General features: G+C 35.1%; 1 protein-coding gene across 5 annotated transcripts in view; it reads right to left on the bottom strand.

Annotated features, from left to right (window-relative positions):
• DENND1A (DENN domain containing 1A) overlaps window positions 1–13,937 on the bottom strand; it is a 215,703-nt gene that overhangs the window by 159,154 nt on the left and 42,612 nt on the right. For all 5 annotated transcript variants that reach the window (XM_042786413.1, XM_032982592.2, XM_042786414.1 and 2 more), the window contains exon 4: window positions 602–651. In XM_042786413.1, the coding sequence (XP_042642347.1) occupies window positions 602–651 (50 nt within the window). The remainder of the gene's footprint in view (window positions 1–601; window positions 652–13,937) is intronic.

The raw sequence follows: 13,937 nt of genomic DNA, 5'->3' as shown, positions 1-13,937 counted from the left end.
GTTCTGTTCATGAAAGCATTAAAAAAAAGCTCCCAGAAAAAGCAAAACTAACAAACTAAAAGAGCTCTGGAGTTTTCCTAATTATAAGAATTAAATAGTTTCAGTTCCTGTCAAATCCACTGTAACATACTTCACAATTTTTCCCCAAAAGAATTAGAAGCCACATGAAGTAGCCACCAAGTAAAGCACCAGCATTCCAGCAAGATCAAGGGGCCTTTAAATGTAAAGCACTTAATTCATTGTTCTGCCTAAATTCTGGCAGTTAAGAAATAAAATACATACACACACAAAACTTTGATATTGATATGTATATTTGACAATTACTACCCAAGCACTTTCACATCCAGGCATTATGTAGAAGTAAAACAAAATACACTCTTACTGCTGCCACGGAACAGCTCAAACTTTTAAAACTTACTTTTTTTTTTGATGGTGCCCATAAAAACCCCAGGAAAAAGTGATTCTAAGACTATAATTTGCACTTGGGTGCTTTAAATCACAGTCAAGCAGACAGAACATTAAGAATGGTATGGTTTTTATTTTCTACAGTGGTTTTATTGACAAGCTTATTTTCTTGTAAAGTTTGAAAAGCTAACACTACCTGTCCACATAGAAGGGGAAACAAAACTTGGTCAAAGTCTGTAGAACTTCCTGTGGAGAGAAAAAGAGATAATTTATACATCTATTGGGACCAATAAATCTAATATTAACCACATCACACAATTTCACAACTTTGCCCTGAAGAAATAAGAGACAGATGAAGAAATATGGGCTTTATCAATTACATGGAAGGAGTACCAGGCAGTCAATCATGTGAAATAATAAACATGATCAAACTTCATTAAAAATGAAAAATTAATCAAGATTCACACATGGGCAGGCAGCAGGAGCCATCCAGCAATTCTCCAAAGAGGAGGAGGAGGTTGGGTTGTTGAGTGTTAACACCTCTCTAGGGACAATCTCTACCCTGACCATATGGATCATAGTGAATAACACCAAACCACATGGGTTTGGCCTGGCAGGACCACTTTTGCTGGCACAGCTTTTGACTGTTACCTAGGAACAGAGGTCTGGGGGATTAGAGGATACTACCCAACATCAGCAAGATAAATAACAAAAGCTAAAGCCAATAGGTCTCATAGCAGGAATGTTTAATGTTGCCTACTGCTATTAGAAAGAAAATCTGAGTGTTAAAAGACTGATTAAAATAATGTGTATTAAAATTAATACAAATTGTGTAACCTACAAACCATTTTCTAAAAGTTGTGAAATAGCATCACAAACAGAGCAACTTTTAAGTCTAGCCTTTGCGTGATATCAGATAAAAAGCATGAATATGAAAACTGAAAACATGATTAGCAGAGAAATTAATCATTTCCAAATTCACTACTTTAAACAAATACAGTCATTAAAGCAGCAAAACCAGAAATATGTTAATCCCAAAACAGTCTGTTCATAGACAAAAGTAATCTATTTACATTATATTGCTCTATAATATGAAAATTTGAATTCTATAATCCACAACCCACCATAAAGGCCTACCCAGTTTGCAGACTTTTACTACCAGCCAATTCATTGTTCATTCTCCTTCACACTTCAATGTTTCAGGACCTGAAACGTAAACTATATTTCTGCTTTCAGCTGAAGAAAGATAACCCCAACTAAATGACAAACCCTCTGATAAATTCAGCATTTTTCTGACCAATAGCAATAAATTATTATCAATAACTAAACTGATGCTTCTCACTTCATTTATTTCTAAAACAAATGCCATCATTCAGCAAATAAACTACATCAATCTAATAACCTATTCAATGAAGCATAAAACATATTGACTCCCTCGCAAGAACACGTTCCTCCTACATAATTCAAATAAGCACATCCCATTCTTAGCAGTGGTTTCAGGCTCAACTGCTCATAGACTCTTTGGAGGTTTCTTGACAACTAAAATGTGCCAACATCTTAAGATTTCAGGCAGAAACAGATATGGAAACTTTGACTTCTTGACAGTTTATTGATAGATTATTTAACAACCTCCTGTTTTTAAAGAATAAGAAAGAATCTATTGAAGAATGCCATGTAAAGTAGAGTAGTATCCTTTCAACTTCAGCAGGAAACTTGGAAAGGAGCTACGCAGGTTTCAGAGTAAACTCTGCAGAAATCCATATTCTGATACAAAATAATCCCTTGATAGTAAAGGCCTCATTAATGTGATTGGGTTCGCCCTTGTGCAGAATCTCACGGACTTCCAGAACGATCGGCTGTTTGCTGAATAACTCTGCTTGCACAGAAAAACTACACCTTGATAAATTTTAACTATTATGCAGTTGTTGTTTACCCACAACTGAAATCTTAACGCATAAAATGTTAAAAACCAAAAAAATAAAATCAAACAAAGGAAAATCCCAAAGCCCCAAAGTTTTAAAAGACTCAAAATTATAATTGCAGAAAAGTGCTTATATTTTTATTGGCCTTATCAAAACAAATTGTCCTCAAGATAATGACTGCATATCTATTTCTTACAAAGCCATGTAGCTGCTACATTCTGAACTAAAAGTGTTACAAGATAACAAGTCACCAGTCACCTCAAAATGGCAGAATGTAGTCTCTTCATTGTTTTGATGATTTAAATCATTACTCTAACTGCAAGTAGAAACATTCACATAATAAAATACTCCAGCATCTTATCAGCATTGTGTTATTATAGGATAAGCTTATTACTCAGAACTAACTTTGTACTTATTTCTTAATATTTATAGCCTCCTAAACAGAGAAAATGAAATTTTCACTTAGGGGCAATATACTGAATCTATACTACTATACATTGCCTTGCCTTTTAAATAAAAATTTTACAGTGATATTATTAAGTGGCTTTTATAATGTTATTGGACATAATTTGCCACTCATTATACACCAATACTTATCTACCTTGATTTACAACTGAAAATTTGAGACTAGTACAGGTTAACCATAGACATATTTTTAAATTTTAACTATTAGAAAAATATATAAAAATCATATACAGAATTAGTTTTTAATTAGCAAAACTGCTGATCTTTTGCATGTAAGAAATACAATCACGGAAGAACTATTCAATTTTTGCCCAAGTTGCAAGCTTGTTACTATAAATGTAATGCCTTTCCCCCCCCCCCCCCACTTAAATACTGCTCAGCTTGAAAGATTAGCAATGCCTACATAATATACAACTTCCTACCTGACCTCTTTAGGTGGGTGGTTACTTACAGACTAGAAAAATCATCATTTCTTTACAATTTCAAACAAAAACCATAACAAAACCAAACCTAGAATCACTCCACATCAGCATCTTATAATCCTTTTTATGTTTTTACCTGACATGAGACACAGAGGTAGTATCAATAGTCTGTTTGCTTATTTTATTCCCCTATGCCTATTTTCTTAAAGAAAAAACTATATTTATGCCTTTAAAGCAAAATCCCCTAAAAAATAAGAAGGAAAAAAAAAAGAAAAACCCCAAAACAATCCAGGACACACAGCTGATAAGTGTAAATTACCCAGTAGCTGAAACCAGTGTCTCTAGGGTATCACATGCCAGTTTTCTGGATCAATCCCCAAGTTTATATTTTCACAAATCTTTTTACATGCAGTTTGATTTTTAACATTTTAATGAGCAAAAAGTGCATCTATAGCAGCCAGTCACCACAGTTAAAGTGCAGGGCATGAACTGTGTCCCTTGAGGGATTCAGCCCAGCCGTGTCACCAGTGGCTTTAGGACATACACCACCTGGTTCCTTGTCCCAAGGTTCCAACTCTTTTCATAATCAAAACACTGCTGACATTATAAACCCCACATGGGTTTTCTAAAATCCTTCCCAATCAATAAAGCCAGTACATAACTTATCGGAGACAACACAGAGCTCATTGATTAAGTTTGGTTTCAGTAGCAAAGTTTTCAAAATAAATGAGGCAGGAATACAGTGTTCAGCCCTTTTGTGTCACATAGCAATTTATGAAGGTGAGGCAGTTTCTGAAAGGATTTCCTACACACACACATACACGAGATACCTGAAAAATGCATGGAAAGTAAAGGTGTTAAATACACACAATACACACTTGGCTTATGTCCCAAATTTTCTGTATATTGAGATGAAATACTATAGCAAGCTCAACATTGCTGAAAAATTTTGCATATTCACTTGTGAATTTCATATGCAAGCTGTATCTTAACTCAAGTATTTTTTTATTTTTATTTTTAAACCATTCACCGTATGCTCCCACTTCCAAATCACTGAAACAACTTTAGAGCCTCTTCAATATACAGAATCACTTTATTTCTCTTGTTTAAATGAACATCGGTAACAAATATCCCATGCTGTAACTACAATTAAAACTGCACTGAAAAATGATACGCAAACTGATGGTCTAACACAAGAACAGCAGACTACTGTAAACAATCTAGTCTTAGAAAGATGCACGATCCAACAGACATTCATAGTGGAACAAGAAGTGTAAATAGAAGTTAGAGAGAAAAGAAATTAAAATACAGGCAAAGATCTGTGAAAAATGATGAATGATTAAGGCAAGACGTTCAAATATTAACGTGAGTCAGAAAAGGGAAACAATACACCAAAAAACCCAACAGGTTGGGGATCTCTTTTGGGAAACCTGAGGAAAACCAGGATGAAGTTGAAAAGACTACCCAGAGTACAAACAAGACCTTTAGCTGTGGAACATGGCGGAGGGGGGAAACAACCAAACCCAAAACCACCTCCAAAAAAAACAACCCAAACCCCACCCACCCATATTTCAGAAAGTGCATATGTTTTTAGAGGAGAACAATTCAAATTTTACAGGAGAATGGAGCACTGCATGTCAGATGAGTTTTCCATGGAGAGAAGAGATGACTCAGCAATGAAAAAGATGAACGCTGTCTTATTCCCTTGACCTTAAACCAGGGCTGAAGTATAGGTAAGGTTGCTGTTTCAAGAACAGATCAACAGACTGGTGAAGGACAGGAGAAACTGGAGAGCAACGAGGGCAAAGAAGAGAACAACGACAACCAGCCTTACAGGAGCAAGGGAAGTGAGAAGTGGTAACAGGATCCCAACTTGACCAGCAAGCAACTATAGGTGATTTTATTTCTGCTCAGAAACAACATCAAATTTAAACATTACAGGAATATTAATATAGCATAAAAGAATGCTAAGACATTAACTGAAGCAAAATATTATCCAATTATTTTGAAATTTGGGTTGTATATTAATCTACCTTATAGCCACAAACTGTAAACTTCTCTTACATTTAATTCATCTGTTTAAACTTTTTCTAATATTTTTAACCTAACAATTAATTAAATCATCCACTGTAATGGAACAAGAGGTTTAAGAATTCAAAAAAGTTGTCAATGCATCCAAATAACCAAGTTAAACCTGACAACAACTCTGCTTAAAATCCAAAGGGTGTTGAAAGAAAAAGTACAGGCCAATCTAGAAAACCATAAATTGTTAGCTATGCAGAGTTAGTCAGAAATTCATATACATTTTCCTAGGAAAGGGAACATCTTTCTGCACAATAAGCCCCTCAGTAACAAGTTTTGATAACTGCTTTAAACCTTTTACAAACTACTACTTACAATGGACAGGAAAAAGTAGTCATGTTTCCAAATTTTATTAAATAATATAAATTTAATACAGCAAATCAAGCACAAAAAAAAAAATCAACCACTAACATGAACACAGCCGTAAGTAACAGACAGAGATCAGTATATCTTGTGTTTTGAAAATTTAAACTTTAATTTGCATTTATTAGTAGTATCAGTTTATATTCTCTTACATCAAATTTTGCTAAAGTTATTATTACAGATTATTCTCATCAATTAACAAATGCCATGTAATTATGCGGTTAAAAAAAATCAGGAGAAGCATTCCAATTCAAGCAGCTTATAAAATCTAATTCTCAAACTAAAAAGACAGTATCCTGCATGCAGAGGGCTGTGTCACACAGCACCAACTAAAAGCTGAGATTTTGCAAGATGATGAAGCAGAGAAAGCAAAGAACAATAAACTTAAAACCAAGATTTCTCTGGATTTGAAAGATTTTTCTAGTTCTTAAAAAACTGATACAACACAGATTCTCTTTAAAAAAACACTGCTCATTTAAAACATTTATGTCAAATTTCATCTTGCATTGATTGTATCATAAAATTTTTAATGTCTTATAGCAGTACTTAATGATACTGATTTTTATAATGGTCAAAATATTTTAAAAATTAATTTTAACCAGTTCTTTAAAAGAGTGTTCTACCCCAAAAGATCTGGAACATAATTTGCCGAATAGCATTATTTTAAAACAATTTAGTTTTAGCTTTTCTTTTTTGATTCTACTAGTACTCCAATACAACTTTATAGCACTAGTTCATCCATTTGCTTATTGTTCTAAAAATCCATTATCTCTTTCTAAGCAATTATAAAGCTTGAATTAGAGGAGGGGTTTTCTTTAGAAAAGTCAATTCTTTCTGTATGAGGGTGAGAAATGGAATGGTACCCAGTATGAAATTACATCATTTCAGTGAAGGTAACCAATTGGTCTCAGGAAAATGCTATTTTCCAAAAAAACAACCAAAAAACCCAACACATAGATAACACAATCCTGAAGGAAGAAAGAACATGAGATAAATAACATTTCCTAAGCATATTGATGCCTGCTATCATTTAAATATTTTAAACGTACAAAATATGTGCACAGATGGGCAACTTTTCTACTTGCATTACTAAAAACATATTTCAAGATAAAGCTCAAAATCCCTGAATTTTTTAAACCTAATTGTGACTCTGTTTCTTAGAATTCACACCCCAAGGCCAAAGCTTTCCTGCCACCAGTCCTTCAAATCTGATTTGGACATTACACGGGAGGAGGCTCCAAGCCTCCCTGAGGTCTCACTCCTTTTACAACATACGCAAAAACAGTAGATAATGGGCCTATGCTGAATTCACCGCTCTGCACAGCTCCTCCTGGGACACAGGCCTAGCAGATGTGATAAAAACTGTGTCAGAGAAGTAGCTCTAGTTTTTGCCTTAATGACAACTTCAACCTCTCAACTAATAGAACAAAAGAACAGAAACGACTATTACTTTTTTAACAGTAGAAAAAAAATCTGAAAGTAAAGCTGAACTAAATACTTCAGCATTTTTTTAAGAGATCACATCAATAAATGTCGTTATTTTAGTTAACATGCTAAAAAAAATTCTACAGCTACTGTTATAGGAATAATTGTTTCAGTCTTAAGTCGAAGAATTGAAAAATTATACAAACAAGCAGAAAAAAAAATCTGATCCAATTATGTGCAGAAACATTGATCAATTGGTAAATATCAGAAAGTTGGAATACTAATTGAATTAAATATTTTTTAAACATCAAGTGACTAAAAATGAGAAATATTTTCACTTCCACATTTAGGAAAAATTAGGTGAGAACTATATAGCTGTGAAAAGATAATCACATACTTCTCACACCATAAGTCAATTGCACAGGTATAGTGCATCAAAAACAAAGCTTTAAATATATACTTTGGTTAACATTTGTTAAATATTATAATTCTGGCTTAAGATGACTGCCCCTTTTAGGCATCATCTCAAATGCTCTATTCAGCTACAACTGCATACCCACTTAATCAGCAATCATTGTTCTCTGAGGCAGGACTTTGTTGTCAAGACAAGCACTGAAACCTTTAAAAAATTTCAGAACTGGCATAAGAAAAAAGTGATCTTTGTCAAACAAGGACAAATTTATGCAAATCTTTTATAAACATTCACAAACATTTATTTAGCTTTTGAAATGTTGGCCTCATTTGAGAGCATGAAAATGAGGGGGAAGTAGGAAGATGCAAAGGACAGCTTAGAGGCTGGCACACTACATAAATATTCAAGAGGAAGATTATAGGATTCATGTTAGGCTGTCTTAGGTTTCTCCAAAGTCCACATAGAATACCAAAGAACAAAACTAACGAGAAGTAGAGCAGATGTTAGACAATGCAGCAGCCCTCTTTTCCACACTCACTTGGCTATACTTCGATGCTTTCATTTTTTCTTTCAATATGGTTAGGTCATTCAAGGATTCTCCTATAGACTCTGTATTGTGGCTACAGAGCTATAAGCTGGACCTCTGTCAGCTTTCCAAAAGTTTCCAATGAAAAGGCATTATGCAAATTCTGCCTCTCTTACTCTCTTTCAGGAAAAAAGCCTCCAGTATGCAGTCATTGGAGTATTGGAAGTCCCAGCCTTCATTTCTGTATGGCTGTGTTTGCCTTAGGGCCATGCTGCTTGTTTTGACAGTGGATCCCCCTAGATAGTTGGGATTAGTCGAGCTTGTTTAGATAAACTTGAAATCAAGGCCTTCTCTAGGTAGACAGCTAGATGTAGCTACTGAGTTTCCAGCTGCCTTCTTCTTTCATCCCAAAACAACTGCAGATTCACAGTAGAGATCACAGCCACAGGCTATGTCACATACATAAGTACAAAATTAAAGGCTGCTAAAAGAAGCCTTTGTAAGTCTTAGTGCTAAAATAAGGAATCTGTACCGCATAGTTTAAACAAATTATTCAAGAAGCACCAATAAAGGTCTGCAACTGATAGTTAACAAGACATGTTCACAAAAGAAATACCCTGTTTACATAAATGGGCAAGATCATGCTTTGTTAATCACTTCTGCACTGTCCACTGTCCAACCTTTTTGAAAATATATGCAAGTAAATACTCTAAAACAGTATCTGATAGAATATCTAAAAATTAGCTCTGTTTATCAAAGACAGACTTTATGAACATAGGAGACTTATGACAGCACTACTCCAGTTAGATTTTCAGTCATATTCACAAGAAGATTGGGCCAGATGTGATCTTTACTATAATCAGTTAATGCAAACCATAGGAATTCATTCACACAAATAAATGTTATAAGAGAAGGGCCAGAGCTCCAAATTGAAATTAAAACCTAAAATCGAAACCCACCCATGTAACTATGTTACAGCTTTATAAAACTGCATTGTAGTTCAGCCCCAGCAGGAGATTCATTTTTCAGGGGGGTAAGAAAATCAAACAAAACAAAAAACAAAACAAAAACCAAACCAAAACAGAAAACAAAAAAAACCCACACACAAACAAAAAAGCCCCAGAAAACAAAAAAATCCCACAATTTGGCTTTTAAATATTGTAGTCTCTTCTAACTGGGTGCAAATTTTCACATACACTTCTGCAGCATCCAGGTACAACAGATGGAAAACTAAACTAACAGCAAAATGAATCACTAGGATGTTATAAATAAGCACCTAGCAAAAAAAAAAAAAAAAAAAAAAAAAAAAGAAACAAACAAAAAACTTAGTTCAATGAATAGTAAATATAATTTTTAAAAACGTCAACTCCTGTCCTTTCCTCAATAAAAAGGATGTGCAGAAACTTGCATCTGTAAAATTAAGCCATTTCACTGACAAGATCATTTATAGAAATTCAAAGCATTAAAAAGTGTGAGAGAATAACATTAGACTCCAATTCCTTCCTGTGCTGGTTACCAAAGAGAATATTAGAGCTTATACTGAATTCAGTTAGTCATTCCATATCATAAATTCTCCATTAGTTTCATCCTTAACAAGAAAAAAAGCTACAGACTGGGAATCCTAACCAACAACTGAGCAAGATACATAATTCCTGAGAAGTAATGACAAAAACAGTTTCATCATGCCACTGTACTTAAAAGAAAACAGATGAATATTTTAAGAATTTTTACATAAAAATCAAATATGACTGCTAAGAAAAGTGTCATGGATGTACCTAGCACAGTGTTATCAAATACCAGAAATGGATATAATTCATGGATTTACCTTCTCACAAGTCTTCTAATTGTTATGACCAAGATCCTCCTTACCGCTGGAGAGAACATGCTGCTGTGGAAGAGCTTTAAAGCTAGTCACTAACAAAGTTACTTAACAACTCTGTTACACAGGTAGTATCTACTTTTTGCAGCTGAGGAAACATAACAAAACTAAACAATTATCCCAGAGGGGGCAACAGCTGACCAATTTTTAAAATACAGGAGGACCTATTTCTCAGACTTCATTCACATCATCCCTATTTAAGAATTCCTTAAAGGAGAAGGAAGGAGAAAATGATACGTGATGAGGACAATAGTGCCCGCAGGGAAAGAACTTTCCTAACATTAAATTTTGCAGAGATGAGACTGAGTCGGTGATCACCTTAAATAACCGAAGGTTGTAAGAGGATACAGCTTTTCAAACTTACCAGTATTTTCACAACTTTGAGATTTGTAAATATGAGAATATGCTAGAGACAGTAGTGATCAAAAACCTGAAAGCTATAAAAACGTTAATTAGCCATGGAAAGCAGTTTTTCCTTGAAGAAAAAACAGCTTATATGTACAAAGATGACTGAACTTAGAAAGTTAAGTTTTCCAAGTATAAAGCTAATAATTTTGGACATCCTTGGGTTAACACAGAAAATTTATCAACTTTTCTCTGTAATATGCTACCAGTTCTACGCTGCTGCCCAGACATACGTGAAAATTTGAGTATGTGAATATCAATTAATGTCATCTATCAATTAACAACAAATCCTTTCTTTCAGGCTACTTTCCAATCATTCCTTTAAAAAATAAATTTGAAAAAGAACAAAGAATGCAAAATAATTTGGGAAATTCCATTAAGGTATCATGCTATCTAAATGCTTTGCACTGTACATTTATGACATTATTCAAAAGTTATAGGGAAACCAATAGCAAAAATGCCAACATAGACCTCATGATGACAGCTAAGAGAAAGTTCAGTACCAGGAAGTTAAAATATGTAAAAATCACAAAATTCCAGTTATACATACTCTTAGAGACTAGTTTTCTTTCACAGCGAAGGTAGAATGGTATTAAAAATACATCTACCTTCCAGAACAAGCATTCTAGTATTTTGCTATGTTATAGTAACTTGGAGCTCAGTCCACCTGCCATTTCATACCCATACGCTCACTGGCATTCCTACACACATCTTGGGTGTTGTGTATTCTACAGGGCACTCCACCCCTCCACTCTCTAACCTACAGAGGGCACAGGGTTTTGATAACCATGCGGATACCTGTCATTACTGAAGTAACAAATCAGCACCTGACTTCATTGAGAAACAACATTTTATATAAAGTTCCTCCTCCTGAAAAGAATGGACAGTTCATGTGATCTTACAGGTCTTCACTTGGGGGTGTGAGGTGGGGAGAAAACAAAAGGTCATGCCTACTTTAAAGTAAGCATCACATATAGCAAGACTCTCTAGTTAAGAAAAACTAAAAAAAGTTTTATTTCCATCCACACCCCTCCAAACTCAAACTCCAGGAAGTCAGTCTGCTGTCAAGACTAAGTCATGGAAATCTCCTGTCACCCTGGAAATCAACACAAAGGCACAGCACCCTTCTAGAACTCCCTTCCCTACCCCCTTGCATGCACCAGCACCTGGCTCCAAGAACTCAAGGCAATCCATTTAAATAACAAAGCACAAGCTGTTTTGTCTGGTTTGATGCTCTTTTACATGCCACAGGATGTTCTGCAAATAAAAAATATACTTTTATTTCCCACTTGCTTTTTGTCCTTACAGCACCTTCAGTGAAGCTTTAGCTTCTTTAGCACATTTTTTTAATGCATTTATACACTGGGATACAGGCAGATGAGTTGCAAGAGCAAGAATCCAAAGAACTGTTTCCTCTTCCACATGCACAGAAAACTTAGAAGCACTAATGAATACTTTAGGAGCTACAAAACAAATGTTCTCCTTACTTTGTTAAAATAATACAGCTACATGAAAGAAGCAATAGAAAACATATTAAGGGGAAAAAAAAAAAAAGCTGCAAAACAGAGTATTGTCAATGCTCACTTAGTGGTGTGGTCTCAAAAAGAGTCATTGGCTTTTCCGATTTTTAAGCTAGATAAGTAAGTTACCCCACTAAACTCAATTTAAAAGTGATCTCTAATCATCTGAGAAATTATTTAACTACTTCATGACTATTAATATAAAGACATGGCGTAGGTGAGATTGATTTTAACCTTGATGACACCACTTATCTGCTGATACTTATTTTAATCATGTTTCAAAATACATTCTACTGTTTGCAAAGGAGAGTACCTCTCAGTATTCCTCTGCATGCAAACATCAACATCATCAGCCATAGCAAGGAAGACCGACCGGTACATGCATTCAGATGCACTGACGACAATTTTAATATGCCTATACCCACCATATGGTTAGGTGCTTGAATTTTAAACAAAACAAAGGTACTTCCTATATATTACAAATTTTTAAACAATATTAACAGTACTTAAAGGGGGCCTACAGGAAAGTTAGGAAGGGATAACTGTTTTTAACTGACAGAGGGCAGATTTAGGTGAGATCTAAGGCAGAAATTCCTCCCTGTTTGGGGGGCGAGGCGCTGGCCCAGGGTGCCCAGAGCAGCTGTGGCTGCCCCCTCCCTCGAAGGGTTCAAGGCCAGGTTGGACGGGGCTGGGAGCCCCCTGGGCTGGGGGAAGGGGGCCCTGCCTGGGGCAGGGGGGGGCACTGGGGGGGCTTTAAGGGCCCTTCCAACCCAAACCAGGCTGTGAGTCTACAGTTTTTCAAATCGCTTATAAATTGATCTATAGCACCAGTATAGAATCGAATGGTTCAGGAGACTGAAATGAGAACTTCCTTAACTATTTTGATAATGACTGGCTTAACAAACCAACGTAGAATACTACTGCACAAGCATCTCCCATTTTAAAGAAACCCATCTTTACTTGAAGTGAATATTTTATAGTTTTATCAATAAATTTAAATATAAGTGATAATGATTACTCACTTTAGGCTTGATCCCACAACCTTTACTCACACGAGTAGTCCCACAGGATTTTAATATGACTACCTCAACGAATAAGGGTTGGCAGGACAGGCTTTAAATTATTCATATATTCACAGATTTTTAAGGCCAGAAGGGACCATTATGATCATCTAGTCTGACCTCTTGTATAACAAAGGCCATATGATTGTACCCAGTAATATTTGCACTTAGCTGAATAATTTCTAGTGAAATCAAATTGTGTTTACTGAACTTCCAATACTGATTCAAATTTTACATGAAAGAAAACAGCAATTGTTTAGAAAGTGGCTTGAACTATATTTCCTCACAGTTGAACCCAATTATTTCTCTATTTCTATTCAGAATTTTCCTAACTTCTGAACACTGGCTTTTGAAGTAGCTTTCACGCACAAACTTTGAGTCCAACACTATCTCTGGTACTCTCAGGCCAAAACCAAGTCACCTTTTGGGCTCCTTCAAAAGCTTAATCAGCAGTCAATTACTATTTGTCTTCTGCACTTTTACCACTCCTGCCCAGCACAATGATTTCTGAAATACAGATATCATAAATGGAAAAACATTCAACTAATGTTATCAATGATGCAACAAATAGGAGAAAGAGTATCTCCATCTCAGTTCTTTCATAGACAGGAACAAACTGAGTAGCTACTTAGATTACTAAAGAGGACAAAAAAACCCCAGTACTTTTAGGTACTTTCTCACTCAGCACGCCTTGGACTTCAGGACTGTTTTCAGGAATACTTACAAAGACTGACTTACTACTAAGCTCTGCACAAATCCACTGCAATGATTTTTGCAGCCAATCACCAAGTAGTAGTAAAATAAACCCACAAATAATAAAGAAACCTAAAATGCTATGATGCTATGTGAAATTCTGTGCAGATCTGATGGATTACTAAAAACAGCTATTTTATTAGGCTCCTAAATATATACTCTGGCTGAATTCTCTCATCATAGAAATACCTAACTACTGTAATCCCTAGATTTACTAACTTCAATTCTAAAATGGAATTTGGATGAACAGATTATGTCAAAGGTTCTATTAAGATGCAAATCATCTTTGCCATGTAT

Source organism: Tyto alba, unplaced genomic scaffold (assembly GCF_018691265.1).
Source record: "Tyto alba isolate M040663 unplaced genomic scaffold, T.alba_DEE_v4.0 Super-Scaffold_11, whole genome shotgun sequence".
In the NCBI taxonomy this organism is placed as follows: domain Eukaryota; kingdom Metazoa; phylum Chordata; class Aves; order Strigiformes; family Tytonidae; genus Tyto; species Tyto alba.
This window is presented reverse-complemented; position numbering and strand designations above follow the sequence as displayed.